The sequence below is a fragment of the Gallus gallus genome, chromosome Z, assembly GCF_016699485.2.
Source record: "Gallus gallus isolate bGalGal1 chromosome Z, bGalGal1.mat.broiler.GRCg7b, whole genome shotgun sequence".
NCBI lineage: Eukaryota > Metazoa > Chordata > Aves > Galliformes > Phasianidae > Gallus > Gallus gallus.
In genome coordinates this window covers 64,351,337-64,366,754 of record NC_052572.1, presented here as the reverse complement: position 1 = coordinate 64,366,754, position 15,418 = coordinate 64,351,337, and the positions used below count along the sequence as shown (strand labels likewise).

Below are 15,418 nucleotides of genomic sequence, written 5' to 3'. Positions count from 1 at the left end.
AAGTATTTTGGAGCTTAAATTTGGGTTACACACTGCATATCTTGTACGCTACAAGTATAAATCAAAAGAATTTTTTTAATCTACACTACTTCAGATAAAATTGTATAGCCTCAGCAAAAGACAGGATGAAGACAGCAAAAGATGCTGGCATTTTCTGATGATGGAAATCATTTTCATGACCAAGCTCTTCCTTATACGTCAGATAAAGATCCCAGTAAAAATCCTTCCTGTTTTTATGACTTTCTAAGAGCAGCATGACATAGTCTGACGACCTATAAATGGCAACAGTAAGGCCTCTGTGTTTCCACATTTAAGTTTCTAAAAGCCATAACCGGAACAATACTTGCATTTCAAACAAAATGAATGCCTCATTCCCAGCCAAGAAGCACAGGACTCATTCCACCATATGGAAGAATACTGCAATACTTTGAATATATAATTTGCATACTCTACATAGAAAAATGAGAATCAAAACCTCATTAAAAAAAAAAAGAAGAAGAATAGAAAATTCCTTTTGTTCTTAGCTAAACATTTCTCTATGATCTGAACAGCAGGACCTGCCTCCTAGCCAGGCTATTCCTCCAGAAATTATTGAGAAAATAAATAACACTCATTTTGGTGATAGATGATCTTCAGGAAACGTACTGTTAATACATCTGCCTCACTCTGTGGAGAATACCATTATTTTCTGCTCACAAAGACTGAACAAGTGAGAGAGAAAGAAGATAAACTATGCATATGTTATATAAAGGAAAATTAGAAATAAATGTATCTTTTAAGTTGGTTATTAGCTATCTGCATTTTAAACCAGGTTAATAGCTTTGACTTCAGTTTTTATTAAATGAAAACACTACAAAAAATAAAATATTTTGAATCTGATTTAAGCTGAAACTGACAGGTCACGTTCCACCTTTTTAAAACAAATAAACCGTGCTTTTATAATTCAGATAACCACACAGCTCACTATGCTTGAGATTTCGCTTAAGTTCAGTGAGCCTCCTAGTCACCCCTAACTATGAATTACAATCAACTTTTGGAACAGTTTTGAAAATGACGATGAGAGTTTATTACTTCTGCTGTTATATTTTTGTAAAAATACTATTTTGAAGCTAAATGCATTACCTTCCTCTAAGAACTCTGGGATATAACCCAGGCATTTGTAGCTCATACGAAGAGTGACAAGCAGACTGGAACAACTTCAGCAGGAGGAAGCATGATGCAGAAATATGAACCCCTCCCCTTTTCATACACTTCAAGCAGCAATTAGAACATCAGTTTGGGTGGATGGCCAGCACACATTAATTTATGACATTTACTTTGTGAGCAGGGAACGTGAACGTTCAAGAGCAAGATGCTAGAAGTCCAGAGCAGACCTCTGAGTCAATAACTTACGCCTAACTCTCTCCCTTCCCTCGCTAATCCACGGCTAGCACTGGGTCTGAGCCTGCTTAAACTGTGCATGTGGATGGGGAGGCGGGGAAGTGTGGGCTCAAAGCTTATTTAGCTAGTCAAGCTGAGCAGTTTTAATTTGTTCTAGCAGTTACGAGCAGCAAAACCATTACCACAACTGCAGGATGGAATTATCAAAACCAGCAGATGTCAGACACCTTTATCTTTTTAGAAGTCGGCTTTCCTTCTGGAATACAGAGAAAGCAAGTAGAAAAAAAAAAAAAAAAGGACTATATATGAACTACCCTGAGACCTTCTTAGATGCTAATCCCCTCCCACATAATCTGGGAGGTCAAATTAATTTTTAAAATATTTTAAGATGTAATGTGATACTGGCAAGGGCAAAAATGCACACACTCCAATTCCGCAATGAAGCAGACATACACATAAATTTCATGCAGTGACGTGGGTGGATGCATTTACAAACAACCCAGATTGCAGATACAAGAGATCTTTTCTCACTAACTTCATTTATATAGACTCATAGAAAAAAAAATCCCTTAAAAATGCGCTTTCCTATTTTCAAAGCTTTTTAAGGCCTAGCAAGCCTGCTAGCCTTACTCACAAGCTATATTTGCAGCTCTGATGATGAGTCATTTGCTTGCAGTAATGTTTTGCAGTCCATGATGCTTTCCATACTTCTCCACTCTATCTGCTCTTCTCAGGGATCAGTGTTTTAACTTTTCACTTCTTCACCTGCAGTTGTCTCACTTGTTTCAATGGAATTGAGATGGGGTATGAACACGTAGCAGATGGAGTTAGCTTTAGTCATGATAAAGTTCATTTATAACGATGTGTACATTTTCATTATAAAATGCTTCACAGTTTTAGAAACTTTTGGTTTTCTTTCTGCAGTCTTAGTAACAAATAGCTCCTTCCTTGCTTTACTAAGCAAAAATAAAGGTCTGCATGCATCATATATAGCTTCATTTATGCCATTTACCAGGAAGCTGAAAATCAGAATTGAGAAATATTGAAAAGCTGATTGGCTCAGTCTTTCACCAGAAGCCAAGAGAAGGCAGGCTGCAGATTTGCTATCAAGGAGAACATAGATTCCAAACTACCATCCATAACTTGCTTCCTGTGAACAAGCTTATAATTGCTCTCAGAAAGAGCAAGCAGACAGGCAGTGCCACAAAAGTGGGGAAAACATGAGGACCAGCAGTGAAAGATAAGTAAGTGACTAAGCAGGATGTTAACTAAGTGAAGCCGTCTGAAGGAAAGCTCAGAGGGGGGGGATAAAAAATGTTAGTGCCCTGCAAAACCAGGAAACTATACAAGGACTAGGGAGAAAGCAATAGCTGAAACAGTGGGATTTAAAGAGAAACAGGACATTTTAAAATCCATGTAGATGCTCATTATCGACCTGATCAGTCTGAGATGCGTCTGTATCTTTTAGCTCTCACCATGTAATTGAGCAGCAGGAATTTGGAATCTTCATTCCTTGCGAAAACAATGACCCATTGGTGAACAATTCATAGAAACAACAGAGCCACTCCAACTTGGCTTTGAAGGCACACTGGAGAATTTCTCCTTCCTCATCTTCCTTGCTGCTGGATGCACACCCAAATTAGCAGTCTGGGAGGATACTGCACATGCTTGAGGAGCTGACACAGAGGACAATGTACCCAGCAGACCCCAGGCAGATAACACGTGCTAGATGCCTGCAAGGGCTGAGAGAGCCTCTAAGGGGACAGGCAGGGCTCCCAGCTGCCTTTCACTCAGAGCCATCTGTATTCACCTGGGAGACCTCGTTGGCCACCAATTTTTAAAAAGGAGCAGATGTTTTACAGCCTTACACAAAGGTTAAAAAAAAAAAAACAGAACATTTTATCTCTTCACATAAATAGTTCATTACTTATGTTTTAAAAAGCAAAGAAGTGTGTGCTATCCACTTTCAAGCCAACAATTTTTTTTTGTTGTTATTTTCACTACTTAAATTTCATCTAAACTCATTAAACTCATTTTTAAACAGCAAATAATACTGCAAGTCAGGAAGAGAAATGGAAAAGTTCTTTTGCTCATGTGCCCTACCATAACATGCTCTCCGAAAGCATTAGGTCAGCTCTACCAAAGCACAACAAGGCTAAAAATAACATTTTAGGACATGTATTAAGCTAAAATGAGGATGAACAACTGCCACTAGATGGCACGACAGCCCTACGTTACTTCAGTGGGTTGGGTTTCTGGTGTTTTTTCTTTTATATAAGAGCAATATGTAACATTTGTTTTTCAAACATGGTGTCGACACATTCTTCCCATGCCTATCCAAATGTATCTGATGATCAGAAAATTGGCAAATGAAGCAAACTACATGACAATTCCTTCAGATGTATGTGCAGTGGAAATTAAGTTTTATGGATGCAAAGAAGTAATGCATTCAAAAAAAAAAAAAAAAAACTTACATGAAGAAGTTATAGTCAGTGGTAAAATTTAACTTCTTTATCAAATTAAAATGTGAACTGTGAATTATCAAACAATCTATTTCCTACATTTCTCAGCTGGCATTTTAGTTACTTAGTCAGCCATGTCTCTCAGTGTGAAGTCAAGTCCCTCTGAGTGAAGTACAAACTCAGTGTTGCTTTATGGCTGAGTGCCATTAAAACAAATAAATGCTCTTTGTATGGATGCAGCATGTGAACTTTTGATCAGCCATGTAACAAAAGAGATGAAGATAACTGGTGTTTAATTAAATATGCATTTACATATTTTTCCTTAGTGGAATGCAAGAGTAAGCACCCTGGGTCAGACCTTTAGCAGTGACAGTAACTTCCTGAAATACACTGGATTAGAACCTAGAACTTGGTGTTTACCTGCTTTAGAACTAAACAAGTAACTAAATGGCACATAAAATCATACAAAACCAACACTTTTCATGCTGTTTAAAAATTAAAATGCTCTGCTGAACACAAGCTTCAAAACTTTCCTGTGGCATCTGTATACGTGCTCAAGAAATAGGATTATTTATAACAAAGGTACCTCTACCCAATATAACTTTCAAAATCAACACTTCTGCACTGTGTGGAACTATCTCTTGTGGAAAATGTGGACCCCAGAACAGAAAGCATAATTAAGACTGCATATAGAAATCTAGTGTCTTTGAATTCTGTTACCTAATCCTTCTGGATCACAAGTGTATTAATTTACTCATTTTAAGAGACAGTGTGTGTAAAACTTTGACTGCTGACGTTACATGCCTTCTCCAACGCTCAGATCTCAAGGTAAATAATCTTACTTCAGTCCAGTAGAAGTCCTACTAATTCAGTATCAGACAGGACTCTAAAAAAAAAGGCATGAAAACTGGGTCATGTTCATCTCTGTGGATGGCCATATGAAGAAACTCATAGAAGACTGACTCTGATGCTGAAAAATGGCACAGAAAATGTGCAGAATTACTTTATTTTTTTAACATAGCAGCTCACTGCTCTGCTCATACCTTATCTCCAAATTTAGGATGTGGTGTTGAGAAGAAAATTGGTGAATTGATGACTTATTTCTGGAACTTGGACTGTAGCTTGAGAATTTCAGACACTTGTGCGGTCATCTAGTTATTTAGTCTAAGACAGGTTTCTATTGCCTGAGCAATTCATAATCTTTTAAAAGGACTTTCCCTTAAGATATTCATTCTTGTAGATGGAAACACGCGAAACATTGCTACCCAAAAAAATGAGGGTAGCATAAGAGTGATTTGCACAGTTATTTTAACATCAAGTCTAGCACTCTGACTCCTCCTCTGAGGCCCCACATTTAAGAAAGCAACTTACCAGAAGTGCTGACCCTCCTGACATCCCACTCATTGAACTTCACTTAATCTTAATTCCATTTATTTCAGCCTGATTAAAGTCAACTCCAAAATCTCTTTAGGTTCTCTTAATTGGGATTTGAGTTTTACATTACAAAATTTTTTTCTTCTGTCCTCCTGTAGTACCACATACCCAGTTTTGTTGCTAATGAAGCAGCCAGAAATTCAGTAAAATCCTATTTCCAGAATACCACCTACTTTAAGCACTGAAGGAAGATGAGGACATCTGGATGAAAAAATACAAGCCTATGACATTAAGATTTACATTAAAATACATGCCTACCAATAGGTGAAATTGACTCACGTCCTAGATCCACATAAACCTGTTTTCTTGAATTTCCAAATTTATTTTTGACGTTTTAAACCACATTAAAAAAATGAAGTATAGTTGATGCTAATAGCTGTACACAACTCTACCATCTTCCCTCCACTGTATCACTGTAATGCTTTTAGCACTGTAGTGCTCAACTCTGTCACCTGAATTGAAAATACAAAAATGCAAACAGAGGTACAGTGCAGACTCAGCTTCTTTCTTCAGAACTCCACTCCATGGGCCAGGCATAAAATTACAGACTGCTGAGTAATGTCAGCAGCAGTGGCCCATACACACACAAAAACCTCACTTTTACAGAGCAGAGTAGAGGCTTTAGTGGTTCTTCTGTCTGAAAATCACTCTGCTCCCATATTGATCTACTTCCACATGCCATGCCATTGTACTAGATTATTGTCTTCTATAAAAAGATACAGAACTAATGTTAGTGGACAGCAGTGAAATTGGAGCTTGGGTAAGGTTTCCTGGCTCCCATCATCCCAAATGTCAACTTGCCCAAACTGTCATGGGAAGAACTGAAGCAAGAGTATCATTCTGCTTAAGTCCCAGCCACCATTTCATGCTGTAAGTGGAAATACAGCTCTGCTACTGATGAGAAACAAATTGACTCAAAGATATCCAGCAAACCTGAGCTAGTGAAGCTGGAAGGCAGTACCTGTGGACAGCTTTAGATTAGGAAAAATAAAATGTTTCCCCAAAAGTAATGAAAGGCAACTTTATCTGGATGATCTTCCAGATATTTTAGATTGCAGGAAGTTGAGTTGTTACAATATTTTGCAGTGTAAACTCTTAGTGAACTAAATACTGACAGAAGTACCAATCTTTTGCTGTTTCCATAATCTTCTGATATACAAAAAAACCCTAAATGTTCACTTTCATAGTCCAGGAGTGAGTTGCAGGTCTGGGTGCAAATTCCTTGACAGAAGACTGGTAGTTCATAGAGAAAGGACTGCATTTTGACAGTACTCAAAGACAGATGAACATGTTTTCTGTGACTTTGTTTATTTACATGATCTGTAAGGACAAGTGAAACTGCAGAAGTGCATACAGAAATTGATATTCTGTTTAAAGATGTACAAGAAAGAAAACATCTATGAAGCAAATACAAAGTCGTGACCAGGAGTTTCTTTCACTTGTTTTTTCACCTGCTTTTTACAGCAACAGATGATGATGATGTTCCTCCAGTTTTTGAAGTTCACATACGCAGCTGTCTGCCAATATATTTTCTTGTCCTCATATAAATTGACATTGGTAACATTCAGCTCTTGGAGGAACTACAACCAGATACTAGCTGCTTCTTTACTACATTCCCTCCAAGCCCACAACATTTATCATGGTCTGTCTGTACATATTTGCTTTATACACACCTTAGTGTTTCAGCACAACTTACATAACTGACCTCATTTTGGCCAAGCTCCCTTTGTTGGGATTGTTCCGATGTTAATGATATTTCTCTATATACATTCATAAGCAGATGACTACAGTGAAAACTAGAAGTTTCTTGAAAAACGCTTGATTTGTTAACTGGGCCATTCAACAAAGGCAAGTAGATCATTAACAACCAAGACATTAAAGGACTAGTTTTTAGTATGGCATATTACAGAGACACGTGATAACAAGGATTTAGCAGTTCCAGAAAGAGGTGCACAATGATATCAGGAGGAGCCCAACCTGGTGCCAATCAGCTCTCGGAACATCCCTTGCAGGAGCTCACTAGATGTCCTGCTGAGTTATTATAGCTCTGATTACTGTCACAAACTGTGTTACATTGCAAATGGATTTTCCTCTGTTTACTTTTAATCCCAGACACTGGTAAAAGGCTGCAAGCATCTCAAATAATCACAGAATCAAGCAATCATAAGGGTTGGAAAAGACTTCCAAGATCATTAAATCTAAACAGTGACCTGACTTACGGAGTCCTATGATTAAAACATGTCCTTCAGTGCCATTTTGGACTGAACATAGATACTGACATGGAAAAAAGTTTACCCACACTTAATTTTCTGTCTTTCTTATATCTGCAAAGATCTACAGTGGATAGATGTATTTTCATGCTTACCTAGTGCAAACCAAAATCCCATGCCCTTCTCCTGCAGAACTTTTTAAACTGTTATTCTCTCCTCTATTTTTCATATATTTGTCACATCTGTGCTTTTTTTCCCTTCTTAATTATCTTCTAAGACAATAAAAGAAAAAAGCATTAAGCTTCAGTTCTTTTGACATTATGACTGGAGTGGGTGATAGAAATAAGAAAAAGTGAAATATTTATGTAAATATACAAACTAAGGAAAAAAAAAAAACTGTTCAGAAAACTGTACCTAACCAGTTGTTTAATACAGAAAAACCTGATATAAAACTATTCATCAGCTCTGCCAGCTCCTGAGGATTTTGTCACTGGCAACAGTAAAATATTTTGTACTTTACTTACACATGCCCTTTCATGCATGTATTGAAAATCACAGCTTTTTTTTTTTTTTTTACATTGATCAAGGGAACAACATTTTCATGCCACGTTCAGGATCTCTTTTGGTAAACATCAACATTACATGCAACATTTTTTCTTTCTTTGACTGTGGGAAATGGAGCACCATATAAATAGTGTTGCAACTCACATACTGGCCATAAGACCAAAGTACAGAGAGCTGATATCCCCCCAGTTTTTTGTATAGTCACCATGTTGACAAAATAGTAGGAAGCTCTTAAATAAAACATCTCTTCTTTTTCTTTGTCCAGATGAAAGATGTTTCTTTTGACTACACATCTCTAGGGAGAAGGAATGAGACACTTGTGTCTACCTGGATTTCAACACCAGCTTTTAGTGGAACATAAGATTACTGTCATGATTTTCTCCCCACACCACAATAACGGAAATCTGGATTGTTCCCTCCCATCATGGGAACAAGTTTGTGAGGTGGAAACCTCTGTTATTAATAAACTTTTTAAGTGGGAGAACTGCATTTGCTGCTACAGATGCAAAGCCACACTTTGCCAGTTGGGAGAGAAACAACTGAACTCTGTTGAGGTGCGAGCTGTCCAACCTCAGACCACAGCTGTCAGGGTGACCACGCAACAGAGGCGGCCATTTTGCCCATCATCACATTCTATACCATTGTTGCCCAATGCATTAAGTGGGTATTTCAACACATTTATGACAACATTTACTAGAGACAACATTCAGTATAAATCTCTGGCTTGTTTTTCAGGCTTTAGTGTTCTGATTTTCAATGGGACGGGAGGGATGTTCAGAGGGATATTTCTAATTATCTGGGTCTGATTCCCATTGAAAGTTGAACTGGTCTGTTCGTTTACCACAGAGCTAAAAGTGGCCGAAAAAAATCTAATGCGATTGTAATACTTCATCATAAGAAATCATCATAAAATCATATTCAAACAATTTCATTCTTCGCTCACACATTGGTACCATTTCTTATCCTTGAAATTCTGAAATTAGATGTGCTGTACTGTTTTAGTAATGGAATACTTGTCAGTATTGCCCTTCCTTTCCACCTATTTACTTCTGTTAAAGAAAAACTCTCAAGTATTGTACCATATAGTGAGACACAGTTTAGAAACAGGACTTTTCTACAGACTTTTAAACAGTTACTATGGAGGATTTTCTATCCTAAAATTCCTGTAATTATAATTTTTCTGAATACCTGAAAAAAACCCGGTGGTACAGGACCTACTGGCATGCCATCTCCTGGGGGAATGTTTCCTAGCACTGGACTGGGAGCTGCTGCAGCACTCTGAAAAGAACAAAGGGAAAATAAACCTTTGTCATTGCATGGTAGGCAGTAAACCAAAAGAGAAAAAAGAAAAAGAAGAAAAAACCCAAAACCTGAGGTGACCGAAATACAGAAAGTAATTCTCTAAGTATGTCGCTGTCATTGTTTCATTATGAAGGTAAATTAGAACTGCTTAGTGTCTAGCCTTCTTTTATATAAGCATAATGAATTGCTAATAAGACAGGTTTAAGTTGAGAGGAAGGATGCTAGAGATTGCACGGATACACATATATGTATTGATTAGATAGATCTCAATTAATTAAAAAAATGTAAATGTAACTTGCACACTGTCACTGTTTCATGTGCATAAACATCTTCACACATGCATAGACATACATGCAGCATAAATAAACTATTTTATGCATCTTAACGCAATTTCCAAGCACTTTAGAGATAATTTCAGCAGACTTCAATACCTTTTCAGAATTAAACCAAGCTTCAAAACAGAAATGTGTTACAAACAGTACAAGAAGGAATGCTCACAGTTCTGATAGTAGTGCTCATGATTTTATGAACCCCCAAAATAAACATCATGACAAATTAAAAGAATTCAGGTTATATCTTTAGAAGGGAAAAGAAAAAAGATATTTTTAAGAAGTGAATCAGAGGATGAAATTAGTTACCTTTGCAAATCCTTCAGCTGGAATGAGCAAGTAAAGAATATTGCTTCTGGCAATTTACAAGCAGGAGATCGCCACAAAAAGGGAAGCCAAATTGTTATTGTTGTCATGTATTGGAACCTCAATTACTTTTAATTTCTAGCACTCTTCCTTCCTACAATACATTTCTGCTAGGGCATAAGGCTGAATCACCTATAAAGGCTTACAATCTTTTGTGAAAGTACTCGTGCACACACAGTGCAATGACAGCCACTCGCAGCTTACTAACAATCTGCCAATATCTGCCCTACAGAATATGAATGAGTTATGTTTATTATCTTATCACTCCATTATACGCTCACACTTGATATCCAGAAGATGTAGATCTGGAAACTGTATTTCCAAATGTTTGGCACTCAGTCTAGAAACTGAAGCATAATGGTGGAAAGATCTAAAAACTGGCATAAAGACAAGCTGACCTTTTTAAACCAAGCGGAAAGGAAATATTCAATTAATTGCCAGAGATTTTTCAATGGCTTAAACTGTGCTGTAGAATCATTTTTCTAACAGTAACATACTTAGCATCCAAGCGGTATGTTCTTTTCAAACAAAAGTCTATAATGTATCTTTAAAGTACCTACTGTAAAAGATACTGGCATCAGAACTGACTGACATCTAGTTTTATTCACCATAAAACTCTGCGATAAAGGCTCGTATTTTTGTGAAGATCTGGACAGCAGGATCAGTGCTGAGATTGCAATTGACAAAGTCAGCCAGGTGAACTGGAGGTAGCAAATACATTTGAATCACAATTCCTTTTTGCTGGAGGCTCCACAGGCCAATCAGTCCCATTGATAAAACTGCAGCAAACGCAGTTATCCGCGAGCACTGCCTGAAGCTCATGGGACCAGAGCACAATGCTGCCTGAATTCACAGAGATAACTCCTGAAGCAAAATAATGTTACCCTTCTTTGCTTTTGCATAGCCCCTGTGGATGTCCACTACTTACTTTCAGATTATCTGCATTTCCAAAGGAAAGCAGAAGAGACAGCTGTTTGTAGTTGTTTATTTTTTTTTTTTTTTGTACAAAATGACTTGTTTAACCTACACGTCAGATAATCATGTTGATTAAAATTCTGAATAGGTGCAGAAACAGTTTGAGTGAAGTATAGTGGATCTTACTTCCTTATTTCTAGATGAAGAATAACAGTAGCATTACTGAAGAAAATCAATGATGTTAAAAGCCTGAGCATCTCAAACCTTCCAAAACAGCCTGCACTGCAGTCTCTGTATCCCATTAAAGGGGCACAAATAATGATGAGCCTTATTTCAATACCATCCCTTGCATACCAATTCCTGACTGTCGCTTTGCAATCTTAGCTGTGTCTATCTTTATTGGTCATGTGTGAAGCACTGTAAACAGGTCCATTGGAGCTGATGCTACAAAATAATGCATTTGAACAGATTACAATCACTGGACAAACACATCTCAACAGTATGAAGTCAGATATACAAAATCCTTTAAGTTGCATACTCTCGGAAAAAGAACTAAGCAGCACTTCCACTGACACATTAACAGTTTTCAGAAGCCTTCCAATCCAAGATTCACCCTCCTGCTCACATTATTTAAATGATATTCATTAATGCATCTCCAAGATGGAGAGTTGGATGGAGAGTTGCAGTGCACAATGGAGAATGGGTCTGAGATATCCATTCCTACTGAGGTCTCTGCTAGACTCCCCAGGTTGCAAAATGATGTTCATAAGAGGAGAGAATGACTTCTCACAGTACTCCTATGGGGACACAGGAGTCTGCCCCCACAGAGTTCACTCTATCTACCAAACTTTGAAACTAATTTAAAAACAAACAAACAAACAAAAAAACTGGTAAAAATTTCTTAAGAAATAAAAGAAGAAAAAGAAAAGGAAATAGCAGGAAGCTCTTCAGCAATGGTGCAAGAAGTGCAGAATAATCTCTTGTCTTGTTTGGGATGTTCTTCTCCAACACACTTGACAAAACCAGAAGTATGGTGCTTCCAGTGCTTTAGCTGTATCCCATTTTCTATCTTACACCATATGATGAACACCTCAGAAACTTACACTAGGTGGATCAAACCTGCAACAGCTACATTGAGATATTTTTATTTATTCTATTCTGATCAATTATTCAGTTCTTCTTCCACAGTCCCATAGTAAAATGATGTCTTTCTTTTGCATGCTTTACAGGTCGCTCATCATTTACACTTCCATTAGTTTGAAACTGTAAATATTTGTAATCTGCTTTTTCCACTCTCAAAAAAGAGGAAATAGGAACAGCGAGCTGGTCTAATGTTTTTATTATTATATTTCATCTCCCTAAAAAATTGAAGATTTTATATGCTCTTGTATCTAATGTACTGATTTATGCTATCTTTTCACAGTCATTAATTAAAATGGTGTACCTGAATGACAGTTATTGCGGACATTCACCGCTACATTCATGTAACCCTGGACAATGCAAGAAAAGACTATAACATAAACACAATTTAAACTATGTCTGGTAAGTACATTTCAACCGCTGTGGTTTAGGACGGGGCTTACTAATAAAGTAAATCTAAAAAATGAAGTTAAAAAGAAGTGTGTTGTATTAATTTACTACTATATGTCACAGAATGTTTCCACAAGGAGGCAACTTCAAATCTGTTACAAGTTCAGTGAGGAAGATCGATGGCCACCCAATTCCCTCATCATCCAAGCAATCCTCCCCACCAGCCCCTGATCTGCACAGTTAGTTACAGGGCCTCTATAAAATGGCTCTTAGCCCACCAATAATGGGGTAAAGTAGGTGGTATCTGGAAGAGCACCACCTACCTACAGCACCTACACACTTCTGCTGTACGGCCTGATGCACTACAAGTGTAGCAGTGAAGATAGCACAGGTTGCACACGTTAAAGCTAACCTTAGCAGCATATGAATGTACATGAAAAATTTTCCATATTAGTAAAATTTTGTAGCAAAAATGTGTCTGAGGTGATTCAGGAAGAAAAATTTCTAACCTGCCTCCATGAGTCCTACAAAGGACTTTGTACACCTACAAAGACCAAGAAGAAACATTCAGTAGCTGATCTGGCTTCTAATTCTATTATTGCAGTTGCATGTTCTATGCACCAATTTTCCGAAGCCAAAATGAGAAAAAACAACAACAAAAAATAAAATGACATTCTGCTTATACTATCTCTCAGAACTGTTAAGTCCAGGTAGCACTTGTTGAAAATACAGTGTAGGAACTCTTACTTTCCATATTCTTTTTGCAGAGACTTGAACACTTCAATGATAACTTGAAAGCTTTTAATTATTCCAAAATTTCATATCTGATTTTGAATGAGAATCAGAAAGAAGCTGCTGTTGTACTTTGTACTACTGCAAGTTAATGACAAACATACAGTAGCTTGCTTTCTTCTTTCTGGATCCAGTTTCAGAGTTAGGTCATGAGAATTCTGGCAAGATCTTCAGAAATAACAGCACTTATAACAGTTTTCCTGGAATTCACATTTTGCATTCATATATTATGAAACTTTCATATGAAATCCGCTGCAGACAAATACAGAAAAATGGTTCTAGTATGTATGAAGAATCATTTTACATTTCACGTAAACCTTAATGTGAGAATGATGTACTTCACTGCTCAAGCTAAATCTTTCCAACATAGACAGAATGGACACTTATCTTGGTGTTTAGGACCATCTTGACATTGCAATAACTAAAACAATTACTGTTTTATTTTAAGATTTCTTGACTTTCTAATGTAAATGAACGTAGATAAATGATATTACTTTTTTGAATATAGTATATATGCAACCAAAATATAGCTGCCAGATAAAAATGTTCTGTCACTAAAATAACACCATTTCAGGCTAATTTTGTTATGCTTACATGACACTAACACGCAGGTAATTTACACAAGTGAACAGCAAACAGAAACTCTGTTTCCAAAAAGTGCTGCAGTCTCAAAATGTGACCTGTCACCTGTTTGACACTGCTTTGTGACCACACAGCCCAGGCAGCTCCTTGGTCCTACGTGGGCTGCATGCTCAGCACCCAACACCTCAGCTGCATCTTCTTGAGCTTTGTGCAAGTATCTCCACAGAGGCAGGCATATGTAAGGACTGATGTGAACAATAACACAGGGAAGTGACAGCTGCTGGTAGTAAGAAGTCTTAAGCACAGTGATCGCAGCCTGCCATGGGGAGAGAAAGCTGAAAATCCTTGATTTTTGGTAGAAATCTCCTTGAAGTAGATGTTGAAAGCGCACATTGCTACTAAGCCTAAATAAGACTCTGCTAGGCAGTTGATAGCTCTGAGATGAACAGAGAAGCAAGTTCCTATGAAAGTCAAATGCCTTCCCAAATCAGTACGGCTTATTAATTCACCACATCCAATGAGAAGAGAACTGTAAATAAACAGGGCCATGTAAGTAAACATGACGGGGTCATCAGGTTTATCTGTGACCAGTCCCTGATGCACCAAAAGAACAGTATGAGCAGCAAAATAATCCACAACCAAACTTTCTATTTTTGTCATTTTCTCATACCCTCTTTTTCCCAATATTTTTTGCAAGTTAAGCACAGCATTCTGGCTGCTGTCTCACAAGAAGTGTGGATATGAATAACATACCCCATATCTAACTACTTATTACCTACTTACTACTTATTATCTTAAAGAATACCTTCTAATTCACAGAACTTCATGCATTTTCCAGCTTTATGAAAACAAACAAATAATTAAGTGAATAGAAACAGACAAGCAAAAAGTGCATGTTACATTTTACTGAGTATTTTGGATGCAAATATGTTGTCTTCATAAGAACACTTATAAGATGTTTTGTTTTACACTGAGGACAAAGGATAAGAAATATTTAGTACTACTTATTCAAGATCATAAATTTAGGGAATGGTGGAAATTGAGCGTTTTTTTCTTGACAGATAGGCAATCAGTAGATGCAAGTCATGTGAAAGATCTGCATCACAAGTCCTGATTAATTACTGATGTTTTGTTGACACATTTTTGTCTAAAATGTTTAATTTCAGACAACAGTATTAGACTCAGAAGTGTCATTGTAAAGGACTATAATGCTGCTCCTCACAACCTCTCGTTTTTTTTCAAATTGCAGCTCCTTAAAAATCAATTCAGACTCTGGAACTATTTCTGCTTGCTCCATCTTAGGCAGTATTATCAGTGAATGGATAATGTACTGCAGCAATAATTGTACTAATAGCCTATTTTTTTCTTCTGTTGTCCAAAGGAAAAAAACACATTTGATCTTTTGGGGGGAAAAATACTGGGTCAGTTCACTTTGTCAGACCTTCACTCTAAGGTGGTGTACCTGAAGAGTATCATCTTGCTAAAAAATAGTTCTTCTCTCCCCACAGGGTAACCTACCACCCAAAAAACCTCTGCATGAGCACGGCATCCC

The 15,418-nt window shown here is 37.2% G+C and overlaps 1 protein-coding gene across 4 annotated transcripts in view; it reads right to left on the bottom strand.

Annotated features, from left to right (window-relative positions):
• The window catches only part of SSBP2 (single stranded DNA binding protein 2), a 170,965-nt gene that overhangs the window by 48,735 nt on the left and 106,812 nt on the right, over window positions 1–15,418 (bottom strand). For 2 of the 4 annotated variants that reach the window (XM_046905913.1, XM_001234273.7), the window contains exon 5: window positions 9,239–9,328. The exons of the other annotated variants lie outside the window; for them this stretch is intronic. In XM_046905913.1, the coding sequence (XP_046761869.1) occupies window positions 9,239–9,328 (90 nt within the window). The remainder of the gene's footprint in view (window positions 1–9,238; window positions 9,329–15,418) is intronic. 4 annotated transcript variants of the gene reach the window in all.